This window comes from Symphalangus syndactylus, chromosome 23 (assembly GCF_028878055.3).
Source record: "Symphalangus syndactylus isolate Jambi chromosome 23, NHGRI_mSymSyn1-v2.1_pri, whole genome shotgun sequence".
NCBI lineage: Eukaryota > Metazoa > Chordata > Mammalia > Primates > Hylobatidae > Symphalangus > Symphalangus syndactylus.
The window spans coordinates 36,013,177-36,036,073 of record NC_072445.2 but is presented as its reverse complement, the minus strand read 5'-3'; the positions used below and the strand labels follow the sequence as shown (position 1 = coordinate 36,036,073).

General features: G+C 40.0%; 1 protein-coding gene across 3 annotated transcripts in view; it reads right to left on the bottom strand.

The window, feature by feature from the left end:
* The window catches only part of FKBP5 (FKBP prolyl isomerase 5), a 117,459-nt gene that overhangs the window by 39,479 nt on the left and 55,083 nt on the right, over nt 1–22,897 (bottom strand). For all 3 annotated transcript variants that reach the window (XM_055264470.2, XM_055264471.2, XM_055264472.2), the window contains 2 exons: nt 6,993–7,135; nt 5,957–6,071 (listed from right to left, as the gene is read on the bottom strand). In XM_055264470.2, the coding sequence (XP_055120445.1) occupies nt 5,957–6,071; nt 6,993–7,135 (258 nt within the window). The remainder of the gene's footprint in view (nt 1–5,956; nt 6,072–6,992; nt 7,136–22,897) is intronic.

The following is a 22,897-nucleotide window of genomic DNA, read 5'->3' as shown; positions in this document are numbered from 1 at the left end:
ATTTAGTAAGTCACGTATCTATAACAACACATTGTAATGGGTGATCAGTGTCTATTGTTCTTGTTCATTCTACAGCCAGCTTTAGTTCCAGGTTTTACTTATTTTATTTTATTTATTTATTTTTTTGAGACGGAGTTTCCCTCTGTCAGCCAGGCTGGAGTGCAGTGGCGCGATCTCTGCTCACTGCAACCTCTGCCTCCTAGGATCAAGCAATTCTCCTGCCTCAGCCTCCCAAGTAGCTGGGATTACAGGTGCCCACCACCACTCCCAGCTAATTGTTTGTATTTTTAGTAGAGATGGGGTTTTGCCACGTTGGCCAGACTGGTCTCAAATTCCTGACCTCAGGTGATCTGCCCACCTCAGCCTCCCAAAGTGCTGGGATTACAGGCGTGAGCCACCGCACCTGGCCTAGTTCCAGGTTTTATATCTGGTTTCACATCTAAGTATATTTGGTGATGCTATAAAGAAAAGGCAAACCAGTAAAGATTGAGAAGATTTCAAAAAGAATAAGATGATCTTGGTTTTGAACAGGACCACCTTTAGGGTAATCTTTGTTCTCCTCCCCCAGATAGCTAACTTGTTTAAAGGAGGAAAAACCAGGACATTTTAACCTTGACAAATGAAAGTATGACACAATAAATTTCTATAAAATAGATTTGTTCCAGAAAACCAAGAAGGTCTTTTGAGTGAAAAAGTAAAATCAACCATTTACTCCAAAATTTCCCAGGAAAGTACATTCTAACAAGATGAAAGACAAAAGATTAGTCATTGCCCTTTCTTTTGTTCTTTTTCTCTTTTTTTTAAACTGAGACAGAGCCTTGTTCTGTTGCCCAGGCTGTAGTACAGTGGCATGATCACAACTCTTTGTAGCCTTGAACTCCTGGGCTCAAGAGATCCTCCTGCCTCAGTCTTCTGGGTAGCTGGGACTAGAGGCATGTGCCATCACATGTGGCTAAACGTTAAATTTTTTGTAGCGACAAGGTCTCTATGTTGCTCAGAATGGTCTCAAATTCTTGAAGTCAAGCCATCCTCCTGCCTCAGCCTCCCAAAGTGCTAGGATTACAGGTGTGAGCCACCACGCCTGGCTCCCTTTGTTAACAGAAACAGAAAAAATAAAATGACATAAAACGTAATAAAATACAGGAAGAAAAACCAGGATCTAATGATATAACTAATGAGACTGGAATAGGGTGGAAATAATGGGGAAATGGGAACAGGTTAATAAGGATGAGGGGAAAATGACACTTTTGAGTATATCGTTTTTTATATAGTTTAAAATCATGGTAATGTTTCACACATCCAAAATAAAACAAATAATTAAAATTAACCAGAGCATGGCGGGAACCCAAAATGGAATAGCGGTAACAAATGAATAATTTGTTACAATTGAGTAACACAATCACATAGAAGGGGGTGAGGAAGAAAGACATTACCTCAGTTGGAAAGCAAATGTTTTGAATACACACTATAAGACTGATGACGAAAGGTACTATACGCAAATATTTCGTAAAGTCAGTTTGTCACAGGGGTCTAGGTTAGCAATTCAAAACCACCTTACATATACACTAGGATGGGAGCAATGAGTATGCTGTGGAGAATGAGAGCACTTTCTCACTTCTGGAGAATGGAGTTTAAAATGAGCAAACGGCAAGTAAACTTGCGGTGTTGGATTGGAACTGGAACTGCAACTGCCAGTGAGTATTCACGGTTTTTAACATAAACATACAGGCTGTCCAGGCACGGTGGCTCATTCCTGTAATCCCAGCACTTTGGGAGGCCGAGACAGGCAGATTACGAGGTCAGGAGTTCGAGACCAGCCTGGCCAACATGGTGAAACCCCATCTCTACTGAAAATACAAAAATAGCTGGGCGTGGTGGCACGCACCTGTAATCCCAGCTACTCCGGAGACTGAGACAGGAGAATCACTTGAACCTGGGAGGCGGAAGTTGCAGTGAGCTGAGATTGCACCACTGCACTCCAGCCTGGGCAACAGAGTGAGACTCTTCCTCAAAAAACAAAGCAAAACAACAACAACTATATATATACACACACACACACACACACAGGCTGATGTAGAAATACATATAGATGTATATGTATGTATGTTGAGGTCCATATATTCTCTATCTCTCTGTCTGCTAAGAGGGTCTAGGAATGATGATATCCCATAGCAGGAGCAAACCTAGCACTCAGATCTTGGTTTCTAAATGCCTTTCTCCAATAAAAGGAATCAGGGCTCTTTGGAGAAATGGTTGGTTCCAGGTCTGGGGCAGGAAAATTTTAAGATGAGCCATGAATGTCTTGTGGTACCAGAAAGTAAGGAAGTGCTTAAAAAAAAAGGGATAATATTGAAAGGACACAAAAACAAACATAAAGGAGTTTCCAATGGTCAAATCTGGGACAATCTGAACAACAAAATAAATAAGAATAGTAATGAATAATAACTTACAGAATAAATATACACAGGTCCATAATGATATAAATATACAGTAGGATTCAAATTAATGTAGAGAGAATAACAGCAATAGAAAATTTACCATTAGTCAAATGCCACAGTAATAACTGTTGCAAGCAAAAATCAACAAATGTCAAAATGAGTGTGTCAAGTTGTGATATAAAACAAGATAGTACTTCACTCCTAATACTTTTTAATTACAAAGGGAAAATAGTAACTTTGCAGTAGTGAAACATGGTTTCCCACCTTAACCCAGTGTTCTAAGGTAACATCACCAGTAATGAGACATCAATATCATGTACCTCTTCATAATGATGAAAGGCACAACATCACTTCAGTGGTATTTTCAAAAAACGCATAACCTCAATCTAAAAACATCCCAGAAACCCAAATTGAGGGATATTCTACAAAATGGTCAGTTGTATTCAAAATAGTAAAGTAGGCTGGGTGCGGTGGCTCACGCCTGTAATCCCAGCACTTTGGGAGGCTTAGGCGGGTGTATCACCCAAGTCAGGAGCTCGAGGACCAGCCTGACTAACTGGTGAAACCCTGTCTCTAATAAAAATACAAAAATTAGTCAGGCATGGTGGTGTGCACCTATAGTCCCAGCTACTTGGGAGGCTGAGACAGGAGAATTGCTTGAACCCAGGAGGTGGAGGTTGCAGTGAGCTGCGATAGCATCACTGCACTCCAGCCTGGATGACAGAGCAAGACTCCATCTCAAAAATAAATAAATAAATAAATACATACATACATACATACATACATACATACATACAATGCTGGATCCTGAGTTTGATCTTAGACCAGAAAACGACAGTAGTGTAGTAACTGGTGAAATTCAAATAAGATGTGGAAAACAGTTACTGGTACTACATCAATGTTAACTTCCTGGTTTTGATAAATGTACTGTGATTAGGTAAGATGTTAACATTTAGAGGAAGCTGTGTGAAGCATATAAGGGAATGCTCTATACTAGTTTTGCAACTTTTCTGTAATTCTAAAATTATTTCAAAACAAAAAGTTAAAAAAAAAATGGACTCCCATCGCAAGTATTACCAAAAGCAAGATCTGATTTGATTTAGTATGCTCTAAAGTCATCTCCACAGTGGTAATTTTGTGGTATTGTCTATAATTGGGAAAAGTTTTTCCTCTTAGTTGACAAAACGCTCCAGTTTAAAAATATGTATTATAAATTACTGAATCTAGGGAGTGCCTGTATCCACAGGAGTAAACCTCTACCTTTATACATACATTTGAAATTTTTCATAAGAAAAATTTAAAATACACATTATAGACAAGCTTAAGTGCTTACTAATATAGTGAAGATGATTTTCTATCATTCCTACAATTTTGTAAATATTTAGAATTCTATGATGGAGTTTTAGGGCTAGTAGGACCTTAAAAATCAAGAGGTTCAACCTTGCCTCACTGCATAGGAAGGAAGCTAACGCCCAGAGGTGAGGTCCAGTTGGAGCCAGCCTGAGGCCAGGGCTGAGGCTGGAACCCTATCTCCCAACTCCTAGTCTGGAGCTATTTCCCTGATATTCTACATTTAAAGCTCTTCATGTATTCAAAAACTTATCCCAAATGGCAATTTGGGATAAATAATATTTGTAACTGCTTCCCAAAACAACAGAATTTAAACTGATTTGCCAGACTCGTAGAAATGAAATATGGGTTGAAAATAGTATATACTTTAAAAATAAGAAACTCAGCTATTCTTGTTTTCTGTTTAAATGAACTCTTTACTGTTTTTTTTATTTATTTATTTTAAAGAGACAAGGTCTCACTATGGTGCCTAGGCTAGAGTGCACTGGCTATTCACTGGTATAATCATAGCACGCTATAGCCTCAAACTCCTGGTCTCTAGTGATCCTCTCATCTCAGCCTCCCAAGTAGCTGGGACTACAGGTGCACACCATTACACCTGGCTTTTGAAATCATTTTAAACAGACCTTTTATAATAATAGTTCATGTTCCCATCCTTGTTGAATGATTTTTGTTCTTAATGGAATTATTTCTCTGTTTTCTCACAACTCTCTTTTGAAGGATTTCAGCTCACTAATGACACTTCTCAAGCATTTATCCATGCAGAAAGCCTTTACTGAACACCAAATGTGTGTCATACACTGCAGGTAATGCTGAAAACAAAAGGATGAAGAAAGATTCTGGTCCTCAAGCACTCAAAAGTATACTGGGAGAAATGGGCAAATACTGATTACAATGTAAAGTGACAAGTAGTATACACAGTGGTATATATAATTTGATCCAAAAGGGAAGAAGAGTTAGCTATCTGAGTCCTCAGAGCTGCCCCTACTCCCACTTAGCAAATGAAGAAACGGAATAGCTTCAGGTTACTCAATAAACACCAAAGCAGGACTTGAACCTAGGTCTCCTGATATGGAATAGAATGAACATTATTATCCAATATTGATCTAAATGATGAACTATTTTTTTATCTTGATGACAGCTGATGAGATGGATTTGAGTCCTAAAGGGGATTATAATCTACTGCTCTGTTTAGTAACTCTGTAACCCTGGGCAATTTATTTAACATCTCTGAATTAACTTTTCTCATCTGGGGACTAGAAATTTTACCTCTTAAGGTTGTGAGAAATAAACGAACAAATATATCAGGCAACTAATATAGTTGTTGGCACACCAGAGAGTCCATAGATTGAGAATTTCTTGTGGATGGAATTACTTTGTATTCATTTTTGAGTTTGTAGAGGCTGGTAGCATGCCTGGCACGTAGATGTTGAATTAATATTTACTAAATAAAATTATTAAATAAATGTTGAACCTGAAACTTTTTTTTTTTTTTTTGGACAGAATCTTGCTCTCTGCTGTGGTGTTGATTTCCAGAACTCGAGTGATTCTTCCACCTCAGCCTCCCAAGTAGCTGGGACTACAGGGACGTGCCACCACACTTGACTAATTCTCTTGATGCTTTTTAGTAGAGATGGGGCCTCACTATGTTGTCCTGGCTGGTCTCGAATTCCTAAGCTCAAGAGATCCTCCTGCCTCAGCCTCCCAAAGTGCTGGAATTACAGGCATGAGCCACTGTGCCCGGCTAAGACTATCTTTGAGATATATTCAATACTTTCTTTTTTGAGACAGTCTCGCTTTGTCAGTCAGGCTGGAGTGCAGTAGCACCATCTTGGCTCACTGCAACCCCCACCTCCCGGGTTCAAGTGATTCTTGTGCCTCAGCCTCCCGAGTAGCTGGGATTACAGGCACGCACCACCACACCTGGCTAGTTTTTTGTATCTTTAGTAGAGATGGGGTTTCGCCATGCTGGCCAGGCTGGTCTCAAACTCCTGAGCTCAGGCAATCCACCCGCCTCGACCTTCCAAAGTGCTGGGATTACAGGCATGAGTCACTGTGCTCAGCCGATATATTCATTTCTATAAACATTTTTTTTTTTAAAGTCTCCATTTCGTCCACATAAATGGCCCAATTTTTAAGGACTAGTTCCCTCTTACTTTAATACTTACTTTCTACTGTTGCTCCTTCGTTTGGATTTGAATATCCCTCTCCTTTCCGTTTGGTTCTCCGGATAATGCCTCCATCTTCAAATAAATCCTCTCCTTTGAAATCAAGGAGCTCAATCTAGAAAGAAAAAAGGAATTCAGCTGAGAAAAGACCAAATAAAGCCAAATTAACATATGTGAAGTCAAGGGCAACCAATTATTTCATTTTACAAAATAAAGCTGTTTTAAAATATATACATTCATCTATGCATCTTAATTATTGGAAAAGTAGCAAAAAAAAAAAAAAACCACTATACTTTTCCATATTTGGAAAGAATTTCATGTAATGATAATGTCTAGAACTATATCCTAAGGGACTGCAGTGCAAAGATAGGAAATACTAGGAAAACTACCTTGTGGGCAAAAACCCAGAGCTACAAGGTGCTGGTGTAGAACTATTTTGTTTGATGCCACAACTTTCCCATCCTGGGTTTATGGAGTTCCCTTCTCAAAATGTAAGAATAAATCTCATGAATGTGGCCTACGACTGATTAAAGGTGTATTTTACCTAGCTGGGGTGGTTCTTAAAAATCAAGTTTTGCCAAATATATGTAATTCAACACAGGATGAATAATGTTTTATCACCACCAACGGCTTCTAGAGAAGTAAGATCTGTGACATATAAATTTTTATAATATGTAAATACCCTGCAACTTGACATAGGTATATTTCAACATTTATCGCCAACATTTCCATCCTGTACTCTGGTCAGTGTGAATATGTCACACTCACACCATGGACCAGAATCTTTATTTCTCAGTGTAGTGTCTTTTGTTTATTTGGATATGACCTTTTTGTGCTAGAAACACGTTTCTAAGAAAGCACTGGCACACGCACCCTTGGGTTTGTGGGAAACAATTCAAGAAGCCATGCTCCAAAATAAGTAAGTTGGATCTGATTCTCTATAGCAAGCTTAGCTCCTTTTCCCACTGCCTGTTGCTTCAAAGTCATTCCTATTGTAGAGCAGATGCTGACAAGGCAACATCACACACATACTTGCCTCAAAAAAGAGAGTTGCATTCGAGGGAATTTTAGGGAGACTGCCAGCCGAGCCATATGCATATTCTGGTTTGCACAGTAAATGGCATATCTCTCCTTTCTTCATGGTAGCCACCCCAATGTCCCATGCCTTGATGACTTGGCCTAAGAGAAAGGAAAAGGTAGTTGAAAGTTATAAGCCCTATTTAAAAAGATTTAACTTTCATAAAACAAAAGTTCAAATTTCCAGTTTTTCATACTACATACTCAGCTAGAAAGCATGGGCTACAAGATGACAGAGTGCTACATACAAATAAATAATTTTTTTTTGAAGGCTATCATAAAACATTCCCTGTTGACCGGCCCAGCACTTTGGGAGTCTGAGGTGGGAGGACTGCTTGAGTCCAGGAGTTTGAGACCAGCCTGGGCAACACAGCAAGACCTCATCTCTTAAAAGAAAAACAACAAAAAAAAAACCCCAAAGAACACAGCTGGGTATGGTGCACACCTGTAGTCCCAGCTACTCCAGAGGCTGTGGTGGGAGGACTGCTTGAGTCTGGGAGCCCAGGAGGTTGAGGCTTCAGTGAGTCATGATTATGCCACTGCACTCTAGCCTGGGTGACAGAGTGAGACCCTGTCTCAAAAAGGATTCCCTGCTGAAAGGGATGAAAGTAGTATAAATTCCTCAACTACTCAAAAATTAAGTCTTTGAAAACTGGTGGTAACATTATCCATGAAATATGGCTATGTTGCAATTGTTGCTTAATTTATCATTTCAACTATAATAAGCGCACATTTTCTAGGCAGAGATAGAACAAAAATAGTATTGAAAAATAGAGTTTGTCCTAAGGAAGCTTATAATTTAGTTGGGTAGACAAAAAAACAACAAAACAAGAAGTAACCAGAACAGTATAAATTGCATAAAAGGCTCCATGAAACACATTTCTTCTCAAAATTTAGAATCAGAAAAATGTTCCTTTAAACAAAAACATATGTGTCTTTTTGTCAAACCACAACTACAGAACTTAAAATATTTTATTTTTTGCCTACTTCCAGGAAACTAAGTTAAATTTACTGCTCAATTGTAGAACTATATTAGGCTATATAATTGTAATCTCAATGTTTTTATAGTTCCTATGATGTGCATCATTATCTTACTGTAAGCAGTATCAAGTCCTTTCGGAAACAATAGAAAATTTAGGCAATTTAAAAGGCTAAATTACATTTTGGTGGGGCATGGTGGCTCACGCCTGTAATCCCAGCAGTTCGGGAGGTCAAGGCGGGCGGATCACTTGAAGCCAGGAATTCAAGCCTGGCCAACATGGTGAAACCCCCTCTCTACTAAAAATACAAAAATTAGCCAGGCATGGTAGTGCGTGCCTGTAATCCCAGCTACTTGGGAGGCTGAGGCAGGAGAATCGCTTGAACCTGGGAGGTAGAGGTTGCAGTGAGTAGAGATTATGCTACTGCACTCCAGCCTGGGAGACACAGCAAGACTCTTGTCTCAAAAAAAAAAAAAAAAAAAGGCTAAATTACAAATGAAGTACTCTGTCAATCAAAAATATTAAGTATCTGGGGGCTGGGCACGTTGGCTCACGCCTGTAATCCCAGCACTTTGGGAAGCCAAGGCGGGCAGATCCCTTGAACTCAGGAGTTTGAGACCAGCCCAGGCAACATGGTGAAACCCCATCTCCACAAAAAAAATATTTAAAAAATGAGCCAGGCGTGGTGGTGCTTGCCAGCTACTCAGCAGGCTGAGGAGGGAGGACTGCTTGAGTCCAGGAGGTCGAGGTTGCAGTGAGCTGAGATCATGCCACTGCACTCCAGCCTGGTCAGCAGAGTGGAGACCCTGACCTGTCTCAAAAAACAAAAATGTAAGTATTCAAAGTAGGATCAGATAAGAGATGAACCCCAGAGGAAGTGAATTTGAAGTGAGCTGGTGGTAGGATATTAGGACAAGGGAAACCCTACATAACAGTATGTAAGCAGGGATAGATAAACTATCTGTCATTCATGACTTTAGCTTAATCTTCATTAAATATTACAACTTTTCAAAATGTCAGCTACATTTATTTCAGTTAAAAATATATGTAAGTGGCCAGGAATAGTGGCTCATACCTGTCATCTCAGCATTTTGGAAGGCCAAGCAGGAGCATCCACTTGAGCCCAAGAGTTTTAAGACCGGCCAGGGCAACATAGTGAAACTCCATCTCTACAAAAATTTTAAAAATTAGTGCGGCATGGTGGCATATGCTTGTAGCTCCAGCTACTTTGGAGGTTAATACAGGAGAATAGCTTGAGCCTAGGAGTAAGAGGCTACGGTGAGCAATGATTATGTCACTGCACTCCAGACTAGATGACAGAGCGAGACTCCGTCTCAAAAAAAAAAAAAATCAAGTAATACATGCCTATTATTAAAACATCCATGAAAGAGATGGCAAGTAAAGCTGAAAGGCCATCCATCTGCTCCTTATGAGTCACTGTTACGTTTCTTTGGTATCCTACTGTGTGCTGTCACTTTTTAAAAAAATTTAAAATACAAATGACAGCAAACTAGACATTCAGTTCTGAACTACTTTTTCATTTATTATATATCTTCATCCTCTTTCTCCATCAGTAGAAAGGAGGATGTATATTTTAGAGGTCAAAAATGCAGCATACTCTAACTTCAGAATACATGGATTTGAATACCAAGTTTGCCCTTTACTATCTGTGTAAACTTGTGCAAGTTATTTAATCTCTGTGCTTTGTCTCCTCACCTGCAAAATGTAAATAATAACAGTACTTGCCATATATTAATACTTGTTTTAAGAATTATTAGATAAGGCCGGGCGCGGTGGCTCACGCCTGTAATCGCAGCACTTTGGGAGGCCGAGGCGGGCGGATCACGAGGTTAGGAGATCGAGACCACCCTGGCTAACATGGTGAAACCCCATCTCCACTAAAAATACGAAAAATCAGCCAGGCATGGTGGCGGGCGCCTGTAGTCCCAGCTACTCGGGAGGCTGAGGCAGGAGAATGGCGTGAACCCGGGAGGCACAGCTTTCAGTGAGCTGAGATCGCACCACTGCACTCCAGCCCGGGCAAAAGAGCAAGACTCCGTCTCAAAAAATAAAAAATAAAAAAGAATTATTAGATAAAACACATCAAATGCATGGCACGGTGCCCGGCACATAATATGTATTTGATAAAGGAAAGACATCATCATCATAATAAATGCAAATAGACCTACCTCATTCTTAATGGGTGTATAATACTACAATCTTCTATTGATGCATATATTACCAACAGTAATCTAATGAGACTACTTGTCCGTGTATGTTTGCCTACTTTGGATAAATATATTTGGAGGGTAATTTCCTGGAAGTGCAAAGATGATATGCATTTTAAATTTGATAGTTATTGCCCAACTGTCTTTATGAAATGGCTACTTTTTTTTTTTTTTTTAAGAGACAGGGTCTTGCTCTGTCACACAGACTAGAGTGCAGTGGTGTGAGTATAGCTTACTGCAGCCTCAACCTCCCAGGCTCAAGCAGTCCTCCCACCGTAGCCTCCCAAGTAGCTGGGACTACAGACATGTATCACCACATTAGGCTAATTTTCTTCTTCTTCTTTTTTTTTTTTGGAGACAAAGTCTCACCATGTTGCCCAGGCTGGTCTTGAACTCCTGGGCTCAAGAGAACCTCCTGCCTCTGCCTCCCTAGTAGCTAGGACTACAGGTGAATACCACCATGCTTTTCTGTAGATATGGAGTCTTGCTACATTGCCCAGGTTGGTCTTGAACTCCTAGCCTCAAGTGATACTCCTGCTTCAGCTTTCCAAAGTTCTGGGATTACAGGTGTGAGCCATTGCATCAGCCCAGTTTTTTTCCTTTTTAAGAGACAGGGTCTTGCTATGTTGCTCAGGCTGGACTCAAACTCCTAGCTCAAGTGATCCTCCCACCTCAGCTTCTGAGTGGCTGAGACTACAGGCACCTGGCTTCAACTGATTCTTAACAACAGTTTGAGAAAGAAAAAGTAGCCACCCCAACATCTGGAAACTGCTTGAACACTTACAGCTGGACCTCAGTGCTGTCTGACGCTGGCCTAGGGATCATAGGGAGGCCACATTATTCTCCTGTGGGACATAAACAACCTCGCAAAATATCAACATGAGACAAGGTCACTCTGAGACTGTGTTCAAGTGAGACAAAACAAAAATACTTCAAAATTTTGCCTGGCTGGGTGCGGTGGCTCACGCCTGTAATCCCAGCACTTTGGGAGGCCGAGGCGGGCAGATCACGAGGTCAGGAGATCGAGACCATCCTGGCTAACATGATGAAACTCCGTCTCTACTAAAAATACAAAAAATTAGCCAGGCGTGGTGGTGGGCACCTGTAGTCCCAGCTACTTGGGAGGCTGAGGCAGGAGAATGGCGTGAACCCGGGAGGCGGAGCTTTCAGTGAGCCGAGATCGCGCCACTGCACTCCAGCCTGGGTGACAGAGCAAGACTCCATCTCAAAAAAAAAAAAACAAAAAACAAAACAAAAAACACCAAGAATATATAATGTCAATTTATTTATTTATTTATTTTTTTTGAGACAGAGTCTCACTTTGTCACCCAGGCTGGGGTGCAGTGGCATAATCTCTGCTCACCACAAGCTCCGCTTCCCGGGTTTACGCCATTCTCCTGCCTCAGCCTCCCAAGTAGCTGGGACTACAGGCGCCCACCACCATGCCTGGCTAATTTTTTGTATTTTTAGTAGAGACGGAGTTTCATCATGTTAGCCAGGATGGTCTTGATCTCCTGACCTCGTGATCTGCCTGCCTCGGCCTCCCAAAGTGCTGGGATTACAGGCGTGAGCCACCGTGCCTGGACACGTCAGTTTATTCTTACACTTGATCTGGGCTTCAATTTTACTAGCTTATACACAATTTATCAATTTCAGGAGTCTTATTCCATTTGTAATAAAATATAAAACAAGTATATGTATACAAATGTGTAATATAGCTATTACTCAATTTAAACGCTTTTTATATGTATGTAACTATAGGCAGGTGAAAAAGTTTAAAAGCGTACAAAACCCAGTATAAAAGCAATGCATTATACTTTTTCTTCCTTCTGTAATGTTACACTTTTTTCTGGTTTTAAAAAATTATATAACATATTTTAAGATACAACATTTTAATCACTTAACACTTTCATTTACAGTAAAGACTATAGTGACCACTTCAGAACATTCTGACTAATGTTTTCTCCTTGAGTTAAAAAAAAAAACAACGCTTAATCGTGGGGAAAAAAAAAGAATTTACCACCTTAGCTATTTTAAAGTGCACAGTTCACTATTTTTAAGTATATTCACATTGTTGTGCAACCAATCTCCAGAACTTTTTCGTCTTGCAAAACTAAAATTTTATACCCATTAAACATTTCCTCCTTCCCTAATCTTTGGCAACTTCTATTCTACTTTGTTTTTATGAATTTGACTACTCTAGATAGATAACTTATATAAGTGGAATCAGACAGTACTTGTCTTTTTGTCACTGGATTACTTCACTTAGTATAACGCCCTCAAGGTTCATTCATGTTGTAGCACCTGCCAGAATTTTTCTTTAAAACGTAAATATTCCACTGTACGTTTATATCACATTTTGTTTATCTATTCATCTATTGAAGGACACTTGAGTTGCTTCCACCTTTTGGTTGCTGTTAATAATGCTGCTACAAATATGAGGGTACAAATATCTCTTCAGGACCCTGCTTTCAATTCTGTTGGTTATATGCCCACGAGTAGAATTGCTAGATCAACATGGTAACTATTTTTAATTTTTTCAGGAACTTCCATACCGTTTTCCACAGCAGCTGCACTATTTTACATTCCCACCAACAGTGCATAAGCGTTCCAATTTCTCTACATCCTCATCAACACTTGTTGTTTTCTCTTTTTTTAATAGTACCCATTCTAACTGGTATAAGGGTGATACTTCACTGTGGTTTTGACTTGCATTTCCCTAATGATTAGTGATGTTGAACATCTTTTCATATGCTTGTTGTCCATTTTTATATCTTCTCTGGAGAAATTTCAAGTCCTTTGCCCAGTTTTTAAAAAGTTTTTAGAGACAGGGTATCGCTATGTTGCCCAGACTGTTCTTGAACTCCTGGCCTCTAAGTGATCCTCCCACCTAGGTCTCCCAAAATGCTGGGATTACAGCTATGGCCATTGCAACTGGTCCTTTACCCATTTTTAAATTGGGCTATTTTGTTGTTTTTGTTGAGTTATAGGAGTTGTTTTTGTATTCTGGGTATTAACCCCTTATCAGATATAAGATTTGCAAACATTTTTCTCCCATTCTATAGGCTGCCTTTCATTCTGTTACTGTTTGATGCACAAAAGTTTTTAATTTTGATGTATTCTAATTTATGTTTAATTTATGATGTACAGTAATTTATGTTTAATTGTTTTACTTTTGTTGCCTGTACTTTTGATGTCATGCCAAGAAACCACTGCAAAATCCAATGTCATGAAGCCTTTCCTCCATATGCTTTATCTTTTCTTTTTTCTTTTTTTTGAGACATAGTTTTGTTCTTGTTGCCTAGGCTGGAGTGCAATGGTGTGATCTTGGCTCACTGCAACCTCTGCCTCCCGGGTTCAAGTGATTCTCCTGTCTCTGCCTCCCAAGTAGCTGGGATTACAGGCATGCGCCACCATGCCCAGCTAGTTTTTTTTTTTTTTTTTTTTTTTAAGTAGAGACGGGGTTTCACCATATTGGTAAGGGCTGGTCTTGAATTCCTAACCTCAGGTGATCTGCCCGCCTCAGCCTCCCAAAGTGCTGGCATTATAGGTGTGAGCCACTGTGCCCGGCCTTCCTCCATATTCTTATGGGAGTTTTATAGGTTTAGATCTTGCGTTTAGGTCTTTGATCCATTTTGAGTTAATTTTTGCAGATGGTGTAAGATAAGGACCCAATTTCATTCTTTTACATGTGGGTATCTAGCTTTTCCAACAGCATTTGTTGAAAAGACTGTTCTTTCTCCCACTGAATGGTCTTGGCACCCTTGTTGAAAAATCAATACCTTTTAAATGTACATTTACATTTGAATATGAGCATCTTGAACACACTATAGGATGAAAGCTACACCATATCATACAGAAAAAAAATTACTTTTTCATATGGGAGTAGAAAAGGAGAACAAGAAGGGTAAATATTTTAACTGTAAAAGATTTCCTTTCAAAATATAAAAGTTGACAAACACTTAAGGTTAATCACTAATAAGCTTCAGGTAATAAAAATGCATCTGATTCATTCCTGCTTCACCTTCCTTGAGGGATTCCTAGGACTTAGTACCAATTTCTGATCTCTATTTTAACTACTTGCATATTCTGCTAATTTTTATGTTAAAAATAAGAAAAACCTCATATAATAGATAATACAGACATCCTTTCTTCTTTTTATACTAAATAAAGCAAATTATGTTTCCTGTATACTTTTTCCTCATATATTTTAGGTTTTGTTTTTGTTTTTTTGAGACGGAGTCTCGCTCTGTCACCCAGGCTGGAGTGCAATGGCACAATCTTGGCTTACTGCAACCTCCACTCCCGGGCTCAAGTGATTCTCCTGCCTCAGCCTCCCTAGTAGCTGGGACTACAGGCGCGTGCCACCACACTGGCTAATTTTTGTATTTGTAGTAGAGACGGGGTTTCACTATGTTGGCCAGGCTGGTCTTGAACTTCTAAACTCGGGTGATCTGCCTGCCTCAGCCTCCCAAAGTGCCAGCATTACAGGCATGAGCCACCACACCTGGCCTAGTTTTATTTTAAAATAGCTATAAAAGGGCTCTAATAATCACCCCTACTCCCTACCAACAGTAACTAACCATAAATTAAACAAATTAATTTATGTATTTTGTTTTGAGTCAGTGTCTCGCTCTGTCACCCAGGCTGGAGTGAAGGCGTGTGATCATAGCTCACTGCAGCCTTGATCTCCTGGGCTCCAGTGATCCTCCCATCTCAGCCTCCTGAGTAAGCTGGGACTATAGGCGTGCACCACCACACCTGGCTAATTTTTGTATTTTTTATAGAGATGGGGTTTCACCCTGTTGTCCAGGCTGGTCTTGAACTCGTGGGTTCAACTGATCCTCCTGCCTTGGCCTCCCAAACTGCTGAGATTACAGTAATTTATGTTTAAGACTCTTTTAAAGTGTTCATATCTTATGTTACATTGTATTTTTGTCATTTCTCTAACTACTAAGAGAACTAATCACAGGATAATCTCTCCCCACCTTCATGGCTTATAATTTAAAAAAAAAAAACAGGGAAAGAAAACAGATATGGTAGCATATCTGTCCTGGGACAGCCTTAAGGATCAACTCTGCCAGACTAAATTGTTACCTACTTGAAGGCAGGGGTCATGTTTTAATTACTCTTTGCAAAGAACTATAGCACCACAACATTGTACTCAAAAAAAGAACAAAGGCATGATGTAATATCGAATTTAAATGGAGTGAGAAATTTGCTCAGCTTTCCACAGCCTAAATCAGCTCCTCCCTGATATCCACTCAGCAGTGGAAATTGGAAGCATTCCTCTTCTATTGCAAAGTACCAGGAAAAACCAAAGTAAGTACTTTCTTAAAGTTTGCTGTCTTTCTGGCTCACACTTTTGGGGACAATTAGAAAAATCAAATATTTTAGCCTAAAAGTTTCCTTACAAATCTCCTGAATGCTCCTAAACTGCATGTAAAAAAAAGTAAACAGATATTAAGAATATATTGGCTGAGTGTAGTGACTCATGCTTGTAATCCCAGCACTCTGGGAGGCTGAGGCAGGAGGATCACTGAAGCCTAGGAGTTCAATGCTGCAGTGAGTTATGATGGCGCCATTGCATTCCGGCCCTGATAACAGAGCAAGTCTCTGGAGAGAAAGAGAGAGAGAAGGAGGGAGGAGGAAGAGAGAGAGGGAGAGAGAGAGAGAGCGTGCGGGTGAGCAAACATAAGCGCCAGTGCTTTTGATAAACCTTATTAACTATGACATATCATTACTGGTAAGAAATGTCTACTGTGGCTGGGTGCAGTGGCTCACCTCTGTAATACCAGCACTTTGGGAGGCCAAGACGGGCGGATCATGAGGTCAGGAGATTGAGATCATCCTGGCCAACGTGGTGAAACCCCGTCTCTACTAAAAATATAAAAATTAGCCAGGCATGGTGGTGCATGCCTGTAATCCCAGCTACTCAGGAGGCTGAGGCAGGATAATCACTTAAACCCGGGAGGCAGAGGTTGCAGTGAGCCGAGATCGTGCCACTGCACTCCAGCCTGAGCGAGAGCAAGACTCTGTCTCAAAAAAAAAAAAGAAAAATTTCTACTGTATATCAGGCACTCGATAAATACTGCTAACCAGGACCTACTTCATTTCTGTACCTGGTTTGGTCTATTTTTTTTTTTTTTTTGAGACAGAGTCTCGCTGTTGCCCAGGCTGGAGTGCAGTGGCGCGATTTCAGCTCACTGCAGGCTCCGCCCCCCGGGGTTCACGCCATTCTCCTGCCTCAGCCTCCCGAGTAGCTGGGACTACAGATGCCCGCCACCTCCCCAGCTAACTTTTTGTATTTTTAGTAGAGACGGGGTTTCACCATGTTAGCCAGGATGGTCTCGATCTCCTGACCTCGTGATCCGCCCGCCTCGACTACCAAAGTGCTGGGATTACAGGCGTGAGCCACCGTGCCCGGCCTGGGCTATGTTTCATAACTTAAGAAAGACTACCTGGATTGGAATCCTGGCTCTGCCACTTACTGTATAGCCGTGGGCAATTTACCAAGCTTCTCTGTACCTTAGTCTGTAATATAGTAAAAAAAAATCACATCAAACCAAAGATGGTTAATAACAGTAGGTAACCAAACCATAAAAGAAAAAACTGATAAAGCTGACTTCATCAGAAGTAAAAACTTTTACTTTTCCAAAGACCAATTAAGAAAATAAAAAGGCAAGATAGACTGGGAGATCATATTTGCCAAAGTGCTTGTCCTTTTAAGTACAACTCAGTAAGACAAACAACTGATGTTTTAAAATGGGTAGAAGATCTGAACAGACACTTTACAAAAGAAAACATACAAATGCCAACTAGGCACAAGAAGAGAGACCCTCAATCATCACCAGTCATCAGGGAAATGCAAACAAAAACCAAGGTGAGATACTACTTCATACTTACTAGAATGGCTGAAGTTAAAAAGATCGACAATACTACGTGTCAGTAAAGATATGAAAAACTGAATAGCCCCAAATTGCAAACAACCAAATGTCCTATTTTTGAATGGGTGAACAAACTGTGGCATTCCCAAATTGTGGAATACTTCTCAGGAATTCAGCGTGCATGAATCCCAAAGTCATTATGTTAAGTGAAAGAAGTCAAACACCAAAGATAATACAAGATTCTGTTTATATGAAATTCTACAAAAGGCAAAATTATAGTAACAGAAACCAAGTTAGTGACTGCCTGGGGCTCAGGGTCCAGGAGGGAAAGTGACTACAAAAGGACATAAAAATACTTTTTAGGGGAGGCCAAGGTAGGTGGATCATGAGGTCAGGAGATCAAGACCATCGTGGCCAACATGGTGAAACCCCATCTCTACTAAAAATACAAAAATTAGCCAGGCATGGTGGTATGCACCTGTAGTCCCAGCTACTTGGGAGGCTGAGACAAGAGAATCACTTGAACCTGGGAGGCGGAGGTTGTAGTGAGCGGAGATCACACCACTGTACTCCAGCCTGGGTGACAGAGCGAGACTCTGTCTCAAAAAAAAAAAAAAAAAAAAAAAGGGTAGAAATCATTCTTTCATCCTCCAAATCTACTGCCCTCTTCCATTTTAGAGAAAACATATTTGCTGGGGGGAGGAGGGTAAAAGAATAGAACCCCTATTATAGAAGTATGTATGAAAATCCTCATTCTTAATTCAGCTTCTTTTTAAATGGGCTATGACCAGTTCTAATAATTCACAACCGGTAATATTTAGTTAAGAAAACCTAGTTAGGGAAACCATCACCTCTTCACTCTAATTTCTGTAACATATTCCACAGTAGTAATAATCAGTTCCCTTAGATTGATTCTGTCTTTCCCAACTTCCTGGGGCTAAGCAAGATGGTTGAGCATTGTTTCAAAGGTTTGTATGCATGCATAGTCAACAGATGAAGTCAGGACCCAAGATGTTATAACACAGCTTTTACCATTCCATTATAAAACTAGTCAATAACCCTAACACTGCCACAATGATAATCAACATCTGAGTGCTTACCATTTGTTAGGCTGAATGCTAGGCGATGGTGTACATTATCTTAATCCTCAACATAATAATATATACTTATATAATCATATATAATATATGTAGTATATATGATTATCATAACCTTAGATGAAGAAAGTAAAGAATAGAGTTTAAAAGATGGTACGGCTGGCCAGGCACGGTAGCTCACGCCTGTAATCCCAGCACGTTGGGAGGCCAAAACGGGTGGATCTCTTGAGGTCAGGAGTTCAAAACCAGCCTGGCCAACATGGTGAAACTCCGTTTCTACTAAAAATACAAAATTAGCCAGGTGTGGTGGCACATGCCTGTAATCCCAGCTACTTGGGAGGCTGAGGCAGGAGAATTGCTTGAACCTGGGAGGCGGAGGTCACAGTGAGCTGAGATCATGCCATTGCACTCCAGCGTGGGCAACAAGAGTAAAACTCTGTCTCAGAAAGAAAAAAAAAAAGAAAAGAAAAAAAGTATGATAAAAGCAACAGACATACACAAAGCAAAAGACAGATACAAAGCAAGTGTAGGTATAGCTTGAATTTGTTTACATATTTTATGATATGTTTATCTTTTCAATGGGATTTTTACAGATAGGCTCTTATAGTTCTATGTTAAATACTGAAGTCATACTAGAATCCCCAAATTAGGATGACTTTCCATTGAAATATTTCTATTTATTCCCTTGCGAGAGGTACAATATAAGGGATCAAGGGAGTTCGATGAATAATATTTATGCTACTGTCCATTTATATTATTTTCTTCATTTTGATAAACTACCTACTGCTATAAAATATAAGTATAAAACTATAGTCCAGGCGCAGTGGCTCACGCCTGTAATCCCAGCACTTTGGGAGGATAAGGCAGGCGGATCACCTGAGCTCAAGAGTTCGAGACCACCCTGGGCAACATGGTGAAACCCTGTCTCTACTAAAACACAAAAAATTAGCCAAGCGTGGTGGTGCACACCTGTAGTCCCAGATACTGGGGAGGCTGAGGCATGAGAATCACTTGAGCCCCAGAGGCAGACGTTGCAGTGAGCCAAGATCATGCCACTGCACTTCAGCTTGGGCTACAGAGTGAGATTCCATCTCAAAAAAAAAAAAGGAAAAAAACCCCACGAAACTATACATTGCCTAACCAATGTTTCTTGTTTTGTAGGCAACTAAATACATTATGTTATAGATGTTTTACCAGAGGTATATTGCTCTATCCTAGTATTTCCAATTACCATCTTAAGGAGGCCTCTAAGGGTCTCTTTGTGTTGGTATTAGTCTTTTATGGTTTTTGTTCCTGCATTCTTTACAGAAGGAACAAGAATAGAATCACATAGGCTCTCTACAGACTTCTTTTTACAGAAGCACGTAAGATTTAGTGGCTTACTCATGTTAACACACCACAAGGAACAGGGAAGACAGGAACCCTGGCTTCCTAACGCCCAGCTGGAAGCTTTTCCCATGAGACCGCACTGACTCTAGACAGGTGTGTCAGAGGTACAAAGTCAACTGAAAGTTGCCTCTTTTTTTCTCCCAACTTGTATTTAAAAAAAAAACTCGCCTGTAGTCCCAGCTACTCGGGAGGCTGAGGCAGGAGAATGGCGTGAACCCCGGGGGGCGGAGCCTGCAGTCAGCCGAGATCGCGCCACTGCACTCCAGCCTGGGCGACAGCAAGACTGTCACAAAAAAAAAAAAAAAACAACTCAGAAAATCGTCTCACTCTGCTTAAAATTTCAGGAAACTCATTCACTATAGTGTTTTACTGAGAAAATCTCAGTAGAGAAGATACCAATATAAATTCTCAACAATTCTTAATTCTGCTCACCAAGATAACTGCTAAAAGGACCTGTTATCTTAACTCTCAACTTCTTTAAGACAGGAATTCTAAGGATAGAGTAAGGATTTAGCGGGTGGCAGGAGCAAGGGGGTCTGCCAAGGTCGGTCACTCTTAGGTCATCTAAATAATGATGCCATACCCATTCTGGCAGCCCTGGAGGTTCATATCCCTAAATCAACAACAACAACAACAAAATTCTAAAATAACTGTCATAATTATCTGCCACAAGACTGTATTTGATTTTTACTGCTATCTTATTCAAACAAAAAATTAATATCTCATGAGCCATTAACCTACTAAAGACCCAAAGGAGAAGGGAGCAGGGGCATGGCCAGAACTGGAGCTTGGAAAGAGCACAGCTGGACGGGAAGCAGAATTCACCAGGCACACAAATGATACAGGAAGCAGGGAAGGCTGAGTGGCAAGAGACAGAAAGTAATTCCTCAGTTCCTGCTTACTATATTTCCTTTCCAGATCCATGCTTAGTTAGCAATTCAACTAGATACAGAGCTGAAGGACAAGGAATGAAGTCCACACATAGCCATGGTGGTGAATAGGGGGAATACTTCTTTTTTCCCTAATCTAGGAACAAACTACAGTTGCTTGTCTGTGGCAGACGAGAATAAAAGACGTAACTCAGCCACCAACTTCCAATAGGCCACATGTTCTACAAAGTTTAATTTGATATATGGGCTATTATTCCTACAAGATTAAAAAATAAGAATATTAAATGAACTAAAGACATTTAACAGCATTTGAGGCCAGGTGTGGTGGCTCATGCCTATAATCCTAGCACTTTGGGAGGCTGAGGCGGGCAGATTGCTTGAGCCCAGGAGTTCAAGACTAGCCTGGGCAACATGGTGAAACCCTGTCTCTACAAAAAAAAAAAAAAAAATTAGGCTGGGCATGGTGGCTCATGCCTGTAATCCCAGGTGTTTGGGGGCACTGAGGTGGGCAGATCACTTGAGGTCAGGAGTTCACGGCCAGCCTGGCCAACATGGCAAAGCCCCATCTCTACAAAAAACGCAAAAATTAGCCAGGCGTGGTGGTGCACGCCTGTATTCCCAGCTACTTGGGGGGCTTAGGCATGACAATCTCGCTTGAACCTGGGAAGTGGAGGCTGCAGTGGGCCGAGATGGTGTTACTACACTCCAGCCTGGGTGACAGAGCGAGCCAGACATGGTGGCACGCACCTGTATTCCCAGCTATTTGCGGGGCTGAGGTGGGAGGATCACTTCAGCCTGAGAGGTCGAGGCTACAGTGAGCCGGCCCGGGTGACAGATAGAGACCGTGTGTCAAAAAAAAAAAAAAAAAAGGCATTTGAAAATAAATTAGTAAAAATCATACTTAATACTTGAAAATAGTAGTTCTCAACCTTCTTTCCTCAGGAGCCCTACCCCTTAACATCTTAAAAATTGAGGACTCCAAAGAGCTTTTGTTTATTTGACATATCTACTGAGATTTAGTAAAAAAGTAGTTATTTAATAATTCATTTCAGAATAACCCCATGTTAATATAAGTAATTTAATTTTGTACAAAGTATTTTTATATTTTGTATTTTCCAAAACAAAACAAAAAAAATTAGTGAGACGAGTGTCACTCGTTTAGAATGTTATACATGTGGAAATGTGTTTGACTTGTAACACAAGACAACCAGATTCTCATATCTATTTCTGCATTCATCTGTTGCAATTTTGGTTGAAGTACATGGAAAAAAAAATCCAAACCCACAAAGATAGATAGTTGAAAAGGGTAGGAGCCCTTTAACAACCTTTTAGATAATTGTGAATATAATTATCTGATACTACATCAAAACTGTATAAGTTGTAAGATTCATAAAAGTCAATTACAATGCGGAAACTGAAAGTGTACCAGTGAACTTTTCATACTGTTACATTAAAATCTGTTGGTCTAACTTTGAATGAATTGTTTATTCACACATGATCTTGTAACATCTTGCATTGGTCACTGAGAAAATATTCGTTCTTAGTTATACAGATCTTCCAAATGTGGACATATTTCATTGTATATTTAAAACCACATTCATTAATACCCACCAATCTCATCAGAAAAGTCTTCGGAAGCTGTCAAGCCCACAGTGGCAAATAGGAGTTCTCCTAAACTATAATTTTTACTTGAAAACTTAATGGCAAAAAACATTGTCAGTTGTTTTTCCTTGAAGTGAGAGACTTACTCCATTCATTCTCAGAAAAACACCTGCCAAATACTGAATCAAGTCTGCATAATCAGATTTGCCCTTTCAAGTAAAAATGGTATTTCATGAAATAAACGCAGTTAGTTCAGATCTTAACTAAAACAAGAACACAAGTACTCTTCCTTGAGACAACCATCATACTTTGGGGTACAGAAGTGCTCTACACGTGCTTCCCTTTCTGTCACAGAATATCAAAGTTATGTGAAACTCAAAGATTGGGTTTTAATAAAACTAATAATTTTTACTGCTTTATCAGGACATTCTTACGTGAAACTAGCTTTTTCCCTTATGTAAATAGTGAAGGAGTGGCAGTGGAAAATACCATGACTACTGGAACAGCTGGTTACCACTGCCTTGATTTGTGTTAAGGAACCAGCAGTTTTTTACCACTGCAGCTTTTGTACCATCAGTGCAAATGTCAATACAGTAAAAAGGCAAATAATATCTTAGTATTGTTATGAAAATAAATGACATTTGGGACCCCCTAAAAAGATCTCAGGGAGCCCTAGGGATTCTCAGACCATTCTTTGAGTACTACTACTCTAAAATATCTTTACTTTTAGAAAGAATAGAATCCTCTGCTCCTATATATTACAAATAGTAATAAAGCTAAGTAAAACACAA